Genomic DNA, 14,092 nt, shown 5'->3' on the forward strand with positions numbered 1-14,092 from the left:
AAGAACAGGAGTACTTGTGGCACCTTAGAGACTAACAAATTTATTAGAGCATAAGCTTTCGTGGACTACAGCCCACTTCTTCGGTATGCATCCGAAGAAGTGGGCTGTAGTCCACGAAAGCTTATGCTCTAATAAATTTGTTAGTCTCTAAGGTGCCACAAGTACTCCTGTTCTTTTTACACATACCAAGGTGCATAAAAGAAGTTATATACATATATTAGGAGCAAGAGAAAGACAAAGAAAAGCAGAGGACCACTACTTATTAGGGAAGGAGAACTAATAGTAGACAATACCAAGCTCTCTTTTTCTCATACATGGGCACATCAATACATGAAACATTATCGAGGAAAATGAAGTGATCAAGTAACATGCAAAAAAATAAAAATGAACCAAAATAAATTTGCATATGATTAAAACATAAATTTTAGCAAGTTAAAAGTAACTTAAATCTTAATATCTAAGGACACTTTTAGAACTAGAAACTGTGGTTTATTTAAGCTGACCAACTGGTTTACAGTTAAAGTATTTGGATAAATGGTGGTGAATTTATGTGAGATTTGTCTTGCCATCAGAGTTACTCTCAAAGGCTAAAGTTTAAAATTGTATTGTTAATTCACTTTTTTTTTTTACTCTGTGTTTGAAAAAAAATGATGAAACTGTGGGTGAAAAAAAATCCTTAATTATAGTTACCTGCATTGTTTCTATTACAGTTAGACACCCAACCTGATCCCATCAGGCATCTCAGGTTGGACACTCCAAATGAATAAATGTAAGCATGTTGCATTCAGCTATAACTTGAATGGATGTTTATAAGGGTTATTTACTTTCATTCTGTTTTATGTATTTGCATTTCTTGGTGTACTGTGACTTTGTAAAAGTTTTGTTATTCATTTTCTACCCATCTCCTGTGTCTGGCCTGCATACCAAGCTCATAATTATACTATCTGGGAGTTGAAAGCAGATGTCACATTAACAACTTCTACAAAGGAATATAACAACTGCCACAGTGGATGGGACCAGAGGGCCACTGTGTCTGAAAGTGGCCAGCAACAGATGTTTCAGAGGAAGGTGTGTAAGAATCCCACAGAAGGTATATGTGGTATAATCTGTCTCCACAAAAATAAATCTAACCTCCAATAATTAGTTGTTAGGTTAAGCCAAAACTCTGTATTTGTATTAATTATAATTCTGGATATTCTTGTTGTCTATATATGTTCCCATTTCCTCTTTGACTCTTATTAGGTGTCACGGTTACAAGGAGAACTGCACCTTAACTCCTTTTAGTCCCTCCAGAGAGTATCCCCTCAGCTGACAGACATGGTTTCCTGCACCTCTCAGTGGATAGAACCCTGTGGTCAAACCCCTCCTAGTTTGGATCTCCGGGATGCAACCCCCTGGTTCCCAACCATGTTAATGCGACAGGCCCAGCCACGTTTAGCACCTCAGACTCCAGGATCCAATGACGACTGAGGTGGTTAAAGTGACACAAAAACATTTTCTTCCAAACTAATTATTTATTCACTCACCCAAAAATACAAAGCGCACAGAGTTACAGATTAAAAAAAGTTCTATAGGCATATTTCCCTTTAACTAATGTTTAATCTTTCCTTGCAGGCTTTCATACATTTCAATGTGTGCTCCCAACAATTTATTATCAAATATACAATGCCTAAGAGGTCTATATTGCATGTATGTATCCTTACCCTATAGGAAAATCAACATCAACACCATGAGCTGTCATGTGGTATAGTCCAAACTTAGCCAATTTAATATGTCCCTGTAAAAGAAAAAATATATTAGCAATGAAACTCTACATATTACATAGGCCACAGAAAGAATTAAAAATATATAAATTCTTTTAAATTGTGCTAGCAATCTGAGAAGTGTCAGAAAGAGCTGGAGACTGAAATTTTCTGTTTGTCCCAAGTGTATTTTAAAAATACAAAACCCAGCTTCTCAGGTCCTGATTTCTATATGCAGACAAAACTTTACTGGAAATTAATGAGAGTGTTTACTCATGTGGGCAGCATACTGGGAAATAAAATGAACACCACACTAAAAGAATTTAAGCCAAGTTTCCTTACTTTCTGTGCAGTCATAAGCAATGTTCCTTCATTTTTTTCTTCTTGCATCCAAAACATATTTTTCCCCCGCACCTACTTCCACTCAGGTTTAAAAATTGGAATGCATTCTTTCTTCTCTTCTCCCTCATTCCATTTATCACTTCATTTACTCAGTCCTCTCCTTCCTCCTTTCCCATCAATTCCATACCTAACTTTCATTACCAACCTTCTCTCCAGCACTAACTCATTCCTTTTCATTCATCTCCTATCCATAATGATGTTAAAAGAACATTTGCTGCATATTACCCCTATACATTACCACAGTTGTTTCCTCTCTGAAGTCAGAGCAGTGACATCTGTGCTGCTTTAGAGAAGTTACGTTAACACTCCCAATATAAAAAGCCAAGTTTTCCCGGGTTATTTCATTATAAAGAAATAACTCCAGGCCCAAGCCTGACATACAAACTCTCATTTTACCATGGTCACATGTCAGGCTGCACCAAAATGGGTTTGATGTCTGATTGAAAACTACAACCCATCAGGTTTTTAAGCAATTTAAGGGGGGAGGGAGAGAGAATCAACCCTTTAAAAGTCCATGTAACTGCTCTCTCCAGCTTCCTGTCATCTATTTTAAGTCTTTAATACCATCTTAAAATCCTGAATACTTTTGTTCCTCAGGATTTCATTTTCTATGAACTCAGTTTTCATCAAATTGAAATACATGTCATTTACCCAAAGCAAGGAAACAGAACAACAGTGTTTCTGCCTGTTCCCTTTCCCACTTCATTACAAAGGTAGTATTTGAGATGAGAGATAGTGGTAGTACTATTTGGCTCCTTTAAAGAGGAGTTAAAAAAAAGTAAAGCACAATTAGGCTCCTTAGTTTCAATGCACTGATGTGACTGCTCTGACTACATCCATTACGTTTTTCTTGCTTTTTATATATGGCATCTATATTCCTTTCTGCAAACTAGAAAATCTGTGACAGATGGGAGAGAACAATCAGAATTTGGGACTGCATTGATCCACTCAGATTATGAAACAAAAATACACCACCATTTAAAAAGCAAATACTAAACTCTTTTCCACCGTGTTTGTGTGTGAGAGAGAGAGGAGATATACGCAGCATTATCCACAACTATGCTTAAGGGTTAAATTATCCTACAGCAGTAGTCAAGGTGGTCTATGAATGCCAATACAAAAAAAGTCATAATAGTACAACTTCCTTAAAAAAAAGAGACAAAGGGTAAAAAACCTGGTCTGGGAGCCATGGAAAAGGGACTAAACTGTAAACACATCTGAAATTCTACACATTTTGAGAACACTTCTTGTTTTGACTGTAAGAATGTCCCTATTATAAAAAAATATTTCATCCAGAAGGATCCCAAAGCCATTTCTCACTGGCCAGGCCCCAAAATGTACAATGTGTCACTGACTTTGATTGCTTAAGAGAATATTCCAATAGCCTTACCTCTCGATCCAGGAGGATATTGTGAGGGGAGAGTGCTCGGTGGACCATTCCATGTTTGTTCATATATTGCAAGCCCTGCAATACCTCAAATGCTATGCGTAAAATCCTTGAAAAGCTGAAAAGTAGAACAACATACTGTACCCATTTCCTTTTTTAAAAATTTGCAAACAAGTATATAAGTTATGGATACTGATGATTTGATTTCCTTTTGTTACACTGGTACTCTAATTGAGCTATTCCTTCTCATCTACTGATGAAGTTTTTGTGAAATTTTTGTGCATCAGGTTGAGGGGGGCAATTTTTTCTCCACCCTCCTCCAGACTTGCAAAGTTTAGGCTTCATAAAGAGCTTGCAAAGCTCTTTCCCAACCTTAGGCAAAGTTTAAATAAGCAAAACCAAAATATATTTTTTCATATTGTTCAGCTATGTTTGTTTGCTGCTTCCCAGTTGTAGTTTAGTTGATGTCACCAGATTTCCTCAGACAGTTTATTTTTCCCATCTAGCAACAGCATTAATGCTTCACCAGAGGTTGTGTTTTTCCAGTCACTACAAAACTAGTACTCGGAACTTTCTAGAGTATATCACAAGCATTAGTGAGGGTAGAGGTAGGAGGGGAAGGTAATCAGCTGATCAGCTAGGGTTAGATGAGAGATGCAAAGCAAGCTTACTGGGATAAAGTAGGTGTAGAACAGTGGGATCGTGTCTGAGCTAGGGCAATTATATTGAGGGGAGGAAGAGGAGAAACAAAGAGATAATGCCAGGAGAAGACAGGTATGTAGCAGCATCCAGAAGGTCAGCTAATTACTCCATCTTATTATATTTGCAGCTAGATTATTTCCTTAATCTTTTGAGTCTCATATACTTAATGCTCAGACTGAAGGATTTGTTCTGAATGCTGTACACTCTGCACCCCCACTCCCATGAACTGTTAATCACCCCTTTATATAATTGCCCTTGGCCAGAGACAGTTCCTCCTACATGGTATTACTAGCTCTACTTCAGAATTTACCTCCAAAATGCACCAATGAAATAAATTCAGGTGGCTGGGAGAGGGAATTACCCCAGGTTCAGTGGAGGCGGTACACTAGGTGTATCAAAGTGGTTAGCCTGACAAGATGGGAATAAAAAAAAGTTACTCCTTCAGTAACAGTATTAGCTCCTCCAACTGGAGTGAGAGAGAGCACATTTTCTAAGCTGGTAGCACAGAGGGCAGGAAAAAACAAAGCAATCACTGCAGTTACTGGAGATGCAGATAACTAGAGTACTCCAGTTCCAGAAAGGTTATAAGGGATCAATACCGAATACTGTAGTCTGTACCTCATATATCAAGTGCCATTTATAAATCCTCAATATTCAAGGCACAAAATGCTCCATCTTGCCTTAGTCATCAATATCCCCTTAAGGAGAGGCTGACATCAATGATAAACTCTACTGAATTCTGTGCAATATACATTATTATCCCACAAGGAACTAAAAATGAACTAGCACACTAATCTCACTTGCAACAGAATAGACTAGTGCTGCTGCCAGCCTCCCTGGACAGATTTAATTTGAACATATGTTCTCCACACCCGTACACTACGGTGCTGAACTTGTCAGGAATCTGCAGGATACGGCATAGTTTACGTGCCTATAAAACAGTATGTAGCACACTCACCTCACCTTTAAAAAATAAAAATAACTGCATTAAAACTGATCCTTGTTTTGTGCAATGTTTCTCCATGGATATAATGGTGAAACTTAAAGTAGAAGTCACTCCAACATGTGCATGCACCCCAAGAAAGTTACCATTTACTGTGTCAGCTTTAATAGACTCTTATTGCCTCCCCTGCAGTAAAAAAAGACTCTCTCTCTCTCACACACACACACACACACACACACACACTCTCACTCACTCACTCCACAGCTGTCTGCTCAAGAACCATGAGAAACATCAGAATGATAAACAGATTCCTCTTGGCTAGCCCTCTGCACAGATACTTGTTTATAAAGAGACACCATCAGAGTTAGGTCGTTAAATTTAGAGGGCAAGACTCAGATGCAGAAGTCTTCCAGATTCTCTCCATTTAATTTCTTTATTTTTATTTTGAATAAATTCGCACACTGTTTGGCAACTCAAACTTTCTAAACTTTAGATGAAAACAAACATCCATCCATCCATATTTCAGGGCCCGTCCCTGATCTAAAAAAGAACAAAAAAAACAAAAACCAGCATGTCCCAAGCTGGCGGATTGTCAAGGTGAGCCTCTTGTTTAAGCTACACACTTAGATGTTGCTGGTAAGAGTTTTAAACCAGTGAAGTCACATAGCAGTTCTACAACAACAGATGGACATCATAAATAAAAATTCATAATTTCATTGCAGACAGGGTAAAAAAACACTGTGGTTTGTTAAAGACATCTTCATTAGTAACAATGGAAACAGAAAAGCACTTGCTATTTAAATTCCTTTATGTATGAATATTCTCCGTCTCCCAGGTAGTTCCAGCATAAACGTTTACCTTTACTGGGTGTGACAGGAATTTTAAATTTATGAAGCCTTTAATAATGGTGCAGACACTTTTTTATAAAGAGACACCATCAGAGTTAGGCTCTTAAATTTAGAGGGCAAGACCCGCATGCAAAAGTCTTCCAGATTCCCTCAATTTTTAATTTTTATTTTGAATAATTTATTTTTAATAATGGTGCAAGGGAGCAAATACACCAATGCAGTCCCGTAAACAATGCTACTACCTGAACACCAAGGGCGATGAGCTTGATCAATGTAAGGATACCAGGTCCATCCTAGTCATTCCTGGGACAAACACAACAAATATGACTGTACTAAAACTTGGCATTATGTAGTTGCTAGTTGAAAAAGTAGTTTCTTCACATTTTCAGTATGCTAGTTGTTCCTAAGTTCTCACAATAAAATGCATAATAAAAGCTACTAAAAAACTTCTTTCATTCTAACAGAGCTTGAAAATGTTTATATTGTCATTAGAAAAGGGGTCTTTGGATGACCAGTGATTTGTCAAGCAAAACACGGAGAACAAAGTAGCAGGTAGAAGATTTCACAGTCAGGTAGAAGATTTCACAGTCTGGTAGGGATTTGGTGTGCAAGGCAATCTATCTTACAAAGAGGACAAATACACCATGTACCTGAGCTACATAGATATTTTCATCCTCTGGACTGATGACAAACTCCTTCATAGATTTTCACCAGAACTTCAACCACCACCATGCATCCATTAAACTCTCTCTGGAACACTCTCATACCAGCAACAACTTCCTGGACACCACGATCTGCTTCAGCAATGAACAACTACCCAAGAAATCAGTTATCTTCAGCCAGGCACTTGGATACCACAGAATATGCTCCGAGGAGAAAGTCCAGGATGTACACTGTAACACATTCAAAACCACCTTTACCAAACAAGGACGATCCACAGAGAAGTAGATTGCACCATGGAACAGGCCACCCAAATATCCTGAGAGAACCTGCTTCAATACAAGGAATAAACACCCCCCTTCAACCGCCTACCCCTAGTTGTCACCTACTGCCCCACACTGGAACCCATACAGGGCATCATCAAACAATGACAACCTATACTCGATGGAGACCCCACCCTGAAAAAAAGCTTTCCTGAACTCCCTCTTCTGGCCTTCAAACAACCCCCAACCTCTCCAAGCTCATCATCAGAAACAAGCTCCCCATAGACCAGGACACACCAACTCAAAGCAACACCAGACCCTGCCAGAACAACAGATGCAAAACCTACAGCCATATCTCCACAACCACAATTATTGACACCCCACACAACACACCTTTCAAGATCTATGGCTCCAGCCCATGCCTATAAAAACATGTGGTTTACCTCAAACTGTGCACTAAATACCCCAACAGCAACTACATGGGTGAAACCTGACAATCACTATGCTCTCAAATGAATTCACACAGGAAAATAATAAAAGACAAAAACACCATATTACCTGTGCATGAACACTTTTCACAAAGTGCGCTCTCTATATCCAATCTATCAGTCCTCATCCTCAAAGGAAACCTGCACAACACTTTTAAAAGATGAGCCTGGGAGCTTAAATTCATAACTTTGCTAGACACTAAAATTCATGGACTGAATAGACACTGGATTTATGGCTTATTACAACAATGTATATAAACCCACTAACAGAACCCCCGTCCCCTCCACCAGCAGCTCCCCATTTTTTCCTTTCCTTCCTCCAACTGGGGGGTGTTAACTAACCACTTTACCTTGAATGGTCCCTTGAAAAATATATTAACTATGTATGCTAAACAATCTGTTCCATCTTGTATTTAGCTGTGCCATTCAGAGTAAGTCACCCAGATGTCAAGAAGAACTCAAAAGCTTGTCTCTCTCACGAACAGAAGTTGGTCCAATAAAAAAATATTACCTCACCTGCCTTGTCTCTCTTAACAGGTCATCAGACAAACTGTAGGACAAAGTGGTCCTCTGAACGGAAGAGCCTTAGAATGACTGTATTTGCAATAAATTTCTTAAATGGATATCTGCCTGAGTAAAGCAATGCTCAGTTGTTACACTAGAGGGCCTCAGCTGCACACCTATCATTCTTGAATTGAGTGACCACACAGAATGGGTAAAAATGTGGCCACAAAACTACTCCAACAATGCCTGAAAATGTCTTCAGATTTTTCTGTCATTAAATACCAGTTCCAGAATGATTAAACATAAAAGTATCAGAGGGGTAGCCGTGTTAGTCTGTAGCCACAAAAATAACGAGGAGTCCTGGTGGCACCTTAAAGACTAACAGATTATTTGGGCATAAGGTTTCGTGGGTAAAAAACCCACTTCTTCTGGTGCATGGATAAACATCCATAAACTCCATGCATCTGAAGAAGTGGGGTTTTTACCCACAAAAATTTATGCCCAAATAAATCTGTTAGTCTTTAAGGTGCCACTGGACTCCTCGTTGTTTTTAAACATAAAAGAGAAGGTTTGTCATCCTGATCTCTGCAGTTTCATTGACTGACAAAATGGATTAAAAATGTATGTGTAAAAATACGAGCATATTTGCTTTTCATATTGATCAACCTTTAAATGGTGAAAAAAAAATCAATTCAAATTCCACTGGCTCCCAGTAGCCAAAAGCTATCACCATAGCATCTCAGTGCAATGGTCGCTGAGAAACAGAGTCTGCATATTTTCCATAAGTAAACAAATACCCTATTGCCAAAACTTTAATGCTGTGTATATCTGAAGCCTTTCTTTAGGAAAAAGTATTGCTTGTGATTATTAGCACTATGATTTGAGTTTAACTGCTATTAGCCTGACAATCGTATGCAAACTTAAATGATTGCAAATGAGTGAGAAATGGGTAGAAGAGGCACTTTATGCATCGACATAGGGCCAGGCACAACAGCAGTCCTTGTGCTCCCCAAGAGAACTGCTTCAGGCTAGCAATGTGTCTAGCCTCCTCAGAATGGTTTGGGTCCTTCCAAGTATCTATAGGTGCTAATGGAATTGTCCCAGTATTGTGGGGGTGCACATGCTGCAGCCTCCCAACTTACACTCCACCTGGAGATCCCACTGACCTTGCATTACCCCTTCCATGGCAATGGGTTTTAGTCACATTTGATTACTTAGTAAGCATTTACTTACTTGCTCCAAGTGAATAAGATGACTTAGGCTACATCAGTGTTTCTCAGGATGGAGAAGGGCCTGACAAATCTCTGACTTATCCAGAGTACCACCGTTCTAAAGTCCAGTACTCGTGGCTGCAAATACAAGGTTGAAACAGCAGAAAACATGGTGTGTTGACACAAACCAAATCATGTATCAGAGGGGTAGCCGTGTTAGTCTGAATCTGTAAAAAGCAACAGAGGGTCCTGTGGCACCTTTGAGACTAACAGAAGTATTGGGAGCATAAGCTTTCGTGGGTAAGAACCTCACTTCTTCAGATGCAAGTAATGGAAATCTCTAGAGGCAGGTATATATCAGTGTGGAGATAACGAGGTTAGTTCAATCAGGGAGGGTGAGGTGCTCTGCTAGCAGTTGAGGTGTGAACACCAAGGGAGGAGAAACTGTTTCTGTAGTTGGAAAGCCATTCACAGTCTTTGTTTAATCCTGATCTGATGGTGTCAAATTTGCAAATGAACTGGAGCTCAGCAGTTTCTCTTTGGAGTCTGGTCCTGAAGTTTTTTTGCTGTAAGATGGCAACCTTTACATCTGCTATTGTGTGGCCAAGGAGGTTGAAGTGTTCTCCTACAGGTTTTTGTATATTGCCATTCCTGATATCTGACTTGTGTCCATTTATCCTCTTGCGTAGTGACTGTCCAGTTTGGCCAATGTACATAGCAGAGGGGCATTGCTGGCATATGATGGCATATATAACATTAGTGGACGTGCAGGTGAATGAGCTGGTGATGTTGTAGCTGATCTGGTTAGGTCCAGTGATGGTGTTGCTGGTGTAGATATGTGGGCAGAGTTGGCATCGAGGTTTGTTGCATGGGTTGGTTCCTGAGTTAGAGTTGTTATGGTGCGGTGCGTGGTTGCTGGTGAGAATATGCTTAAGGTTGGCAGGTTGTCTGTGGGCGAGGACTGGCCTGCCTCCCAAGGTCTGTGAAAGTGAGGGATCATTGTCCAGGATGGGTTGTAGATCACTGATGATGCGTTGGAGAGGTTTAAGCTGAGGACTGTAGGTGATGGCCAGTGGAGTTCTGTTGGTTTCTCTTCTGGGCCTGTCTTGTAGCAGGAGGCTTCTGGGTACACGTCTGGCTCTGTTGATTTGTTTCTTTATTTCCTTGTGTGGGTATCATAGTTTTGAGAATGCTTGGTGAAGATCTTGTAGGTGTTGGTCTCTGTCTGAGGGGTTGGAGCAGATGCGATTGTACCTCAGTGCTTGGCTGTAGACGATGGATCGTGTGGTGTGACCGGGGTGGAAGCTGGAGGCATGAAGGTAGGCGTAGCGATCGGTTGGTTTTCGGTATAGGGTGGTGTTAATGTGACCATCGCTTATTTGTACGGTGGTGTCCAGGAAGTGGACCTCCCGTGTAGATTGGTCCAGGCTGAGGTTGATGGTGGGGTGGAAGCTGTTGAAAGCATGGTGGAATTCTTCCAGGGCCTCCTTCCCATGGGTCCAGATGATGAAGATGTCATCAATATAGCGTAGGTAGAGAAGGGGCATGAGTGGACGGGAGCTGAGGAAGCGTTGTTCCAGGTCAGCCATAAAAATGTTGGCATATTGTGGGGCCATGCGGGTGCCCATAGCGGTGCCACTGGTCTGGAGGTATATATTGTCACCAAATTTGAAATAATTGTGCATGAGGATAAAGTCACAGAGCTCAGCAATAAGTTGCGCTGTGTCATCATCAGGGATACTGTTCCTGACAGCTTGTATTCCATCTGTATGTGGGATGTTAGTGTAGAGAGCCTCTACATCCATGGTGGCTAGGATGGTGTTTTCTGGGAGGTCACCAATGCATTGTAGTTTCCTCAGGAAATCTGTGGTGTCACCAAATCATGTTATTTGTAAATTGGTTACGATGACTGTCTTTCACTAGTTACAATGTCATGACTGTTGTGACAGTGTGGGGAATAACTGTGTCCAGTTATGAACAACATATGGTTTTATTAATGCTATTTGTAAGCATAACAGTCACTGAGGATTAGATCATCCATTTTGTTGCAGGAACTTGACACATAGTGAGGAAGCAACAAAGGGTCCTGTGGCACCTTTAAGACTAACAAAAGTATTGGGAGCATAAGGTCACTTCTTCAGATGCAAATCTGAGGAAGCTGTCTGGAAAGTGGTGAAAAAGCAATCAAGGGCTATTAGCATTAACTGGCTCTCACAGGCTTGAACAATGGGTTTTAGCCAGCTGGGCCTTTCCTTTGAATGGACTCTTTACCAAAACTTCATTTAGGAGAAGGGAGCTGGAACTCTCTCTGATCCACTTACATAGATGGGGGAGCTGCAGCTTTCTCTGCTTGACAAACACAGAGATTGGTTTTAAAGGTGTGTTTCTCCAAGCCAAAGGAAACCATTTCATCACCTGAAAAAAGAGACGCAGAAGGAGGACAGGTTTCAGAGGGGTAGTGTTAGTCTGTACCCGCAAAAACAAGGAGGAGTCCTTGTGGCACCTTAGAGACTAACAAATTTATTTGGGCATAAGCTTTTGTGAGCTATAACTCACTTCATCAGATGCACGGAGTGGAAAATACTGTAGGCAGGTATAAATACAAAGCACATGAAAAGATGGGTGTTGCCTTACCGAGTGGGTAAGTGAGTGAGTGCTAATGAGGCCAATTCAATTAGGGTGGATGTGGCCCATTTCCAAAAGTTGGCAAGAAGGGACGAATATCAACAGAGAGGAAATTATTTTTTGTAGTGACCCAGCCACTCCCAGTCTTTATTCAGGCCTAATTTGATGGTGTCAAATTTGCAAATTAATTCCAATTCTGCAGTTTCTCATTGGAGTCTGTTTTTGAAGTTTTTTGTTGAAGAACTGCTGCTTTTAAATCTGTTATTGAGCGTCCAGGGAGATTGAAGTGCTCTCCTACTGGTTTTTGAATGTTACAATTCTTGATGTCTGATTTGTGTCCATTTATTCTTTTGCGTAGAGACTGTCCGGTTTGGCCAATGTACATGGAAGAGGGGCATTGCTGGCATGTGATGGCATATATCACATTGGTAGATGTGCAGGTGAACGAGCCCCTGATGGTGTGGCTGATATGGTTAGCTCCTATGATGGTATTCCTTGAATAGATATGTGGACAGAGTTGGCAATGTGGTTTGTTGCAGGGATTGGTTCCTGGGTTAGTGTTTCTGTTGTGTGGTGTGTAGTTGCTGTTGAATATTTGTTTCAGTTTGGGAGGCTGTCTGTAAGCGAGGACTGGTCTGTCTCCCAAGGTCTGTGAGAATGAGGGATCGTCCTTCAGGTTGTAGATCCTTGATAATGCTCAGGAGAGGTTTCCATTGAGGGCTGTAGGTGAGGGCTAGTGGCGTTGTGTTACTTTCTTTGTTGGGCCTGTCCTGTACTAGGTGACTTCTGGGTACCCTTCTAGCTCTGTCAATCTGTTTCTTCACTTCCGCAGGTGGGTACTGAAGTTTTAAGAATGCTTGATAGAGATCCTGTAGGTGTCTGTCTCTGTCTGAGACAAATGTGGTTGTACCTTAGGGCTTGGCTGTAGACAATGGATCGTGTGATGTGGTCTGGATGAAAGCTGGAGGCATACAGGTAAGTATAGCGGTCAGTAGGTTTCCGGTACAGGGTGGTGTTTATGTGACCATCGCTTATTTGCACTGTAGTGTCCAGGAAGTGGATCTCTTGTGTGGACTGGTCCAGGCTGAGGTTGATGGTGAGGCACAAATTGTTGAAATCCTGGTGGAATTCCTCAAGGGCCTCCTTCCCATGGGTCCAGATGATGAAGATATCATCAATGTAGCGCAAGTAGAGTAGGGGCACTAGGGGTCAAGAGCTAAGGAAGTGTTGTTCTAAGTCAGGCATAAAAGGAAGGAACATAAAAGGAACATAGAAGAAACCTGCCTATGAAACTCTGGGGATTGGGAGGATTGAGACACTGGTTCCAGGGTCTAGGTGGCAGGATTGCAGGGTTCCACAGGGTCTGCACCTAGGGAGGGTGCCTGAGTGACCTGGAGCAGGAACAGTGACATTAACTACAGGAGCTTAGCAACAGATGGGATCTGATCACAACAGACTTGAATCTTCTCTGAGAACAGGACTGGACGAGTCTGTGACTGTTGTAATATGAATAAATCCTTAATGTGACATTACTGTAGCACATGCAAAACTACAAGCAATAGGAAGGGAAGTTTGCAGTTAGCTTACAGAATACCACGCAGATAGACTACTAACTTGTTCACCCCCCGCAGAGGAGTTTAGAATACATAGTTTGTGTGGTCCAATGGTTACAGCAGCCTGGTTCTAATCCCAGCTGAGATGCTGAATCATTATGTGACCTTGAGGAAGTCATTTGACCTCCTTATGTCTTCATCAACCCAGCTGGAAAATTGGATAAAAAGCAGGACCTGGTTGAAAACCAGATGTACATTTGACGCGAGTCTTCCTGGGTAAATAAATTACAAAAAACTCTACACAGAACAACAGGATTTTGATGCATGTGGGAATGCCTTTATTTAGCACTTTATTATGTATTTGATTAAAAAAGCTGCACTGAGATTGTAATGGTAAGCATAGCTAATTTAGTTGGGAAAGATACTATCAATTATATGAACTGGAAGGGAATGTAGCAGACAGAATAGAATACAAAAATTATTAAGTTTATTATAAAACTCCTCAGGAAGCCTCTAACTTATGTGTAAGGGTATTTGGTGTACCACATCTTCATCTGGCTCACACCACTTGTGATTCAAAATACTGCTGGGTTTTATTATACTTTTCAAAAGCATAAGGATGACTTTGAAGGCAATGTTTAAGTGTCTATATGAGTGAAATCACATCACAGGCTGTGAAGCATTCAGCAGGCAGACCTACCCTTCAGTATTATTCCAGTGCTAATGTAAATCATGAGGAAAATGAACAAAGGTATCATTAAAAA

General features: G+C 40.7%; 1 protein-coding gene across 16 annotated transcripts in view; it reads right to left on the minus strand.

Annotated features, from left to right (window-relative positions):
* Positions 1-14,092, minus strand: part of TBCK (TBC1 domain containing kinase) — a 232,523-nt gene that overhangs the window by 179,054 nt on the left and 39,377 nt on the right. For 14 of the 16 annotated variants that reach the window (XM_034770805.1, XM_034770803.1, XM_034770808.1 and 11 more), the window contains 2 exons: positions 3,535-3,649; positions 1,704-1,777 (listed from right to left, as the gene is read on the minus strand). In XM_034770805.1, coding sequence (XP_034626696.1) covers positions 1,704-1,777; positions 3,535-3,649 — 189 coding nt within the window. Of the gene's footprint in view, positions 1-1,703; positions 1,778-3,534; positions 3,650-4,543; positions 4,648-6,266; positions 6,328-14,092 lie in introns of those variants that run through there. The other 2 variants (XM_034770809.1, XM_034770810.1) reach the window with 2 other exon arrangements.

The sequence above is a fragment of the Trachemys scripta genome, chromosome 5, assembly GCF_013100865.1.
Source record: "Trachemys scripta elegans isolate TJP31775 chromosome 5, CAS_Tse_1.0, whole genome shotgun sequence".
In the NCBI taxonomy this organism is placed as follows: domain Eukaryota; kingdom Metazoa; phylum Chordata; order Testudines; family Emydidae; genus Trachemys; species Trachemys scripta.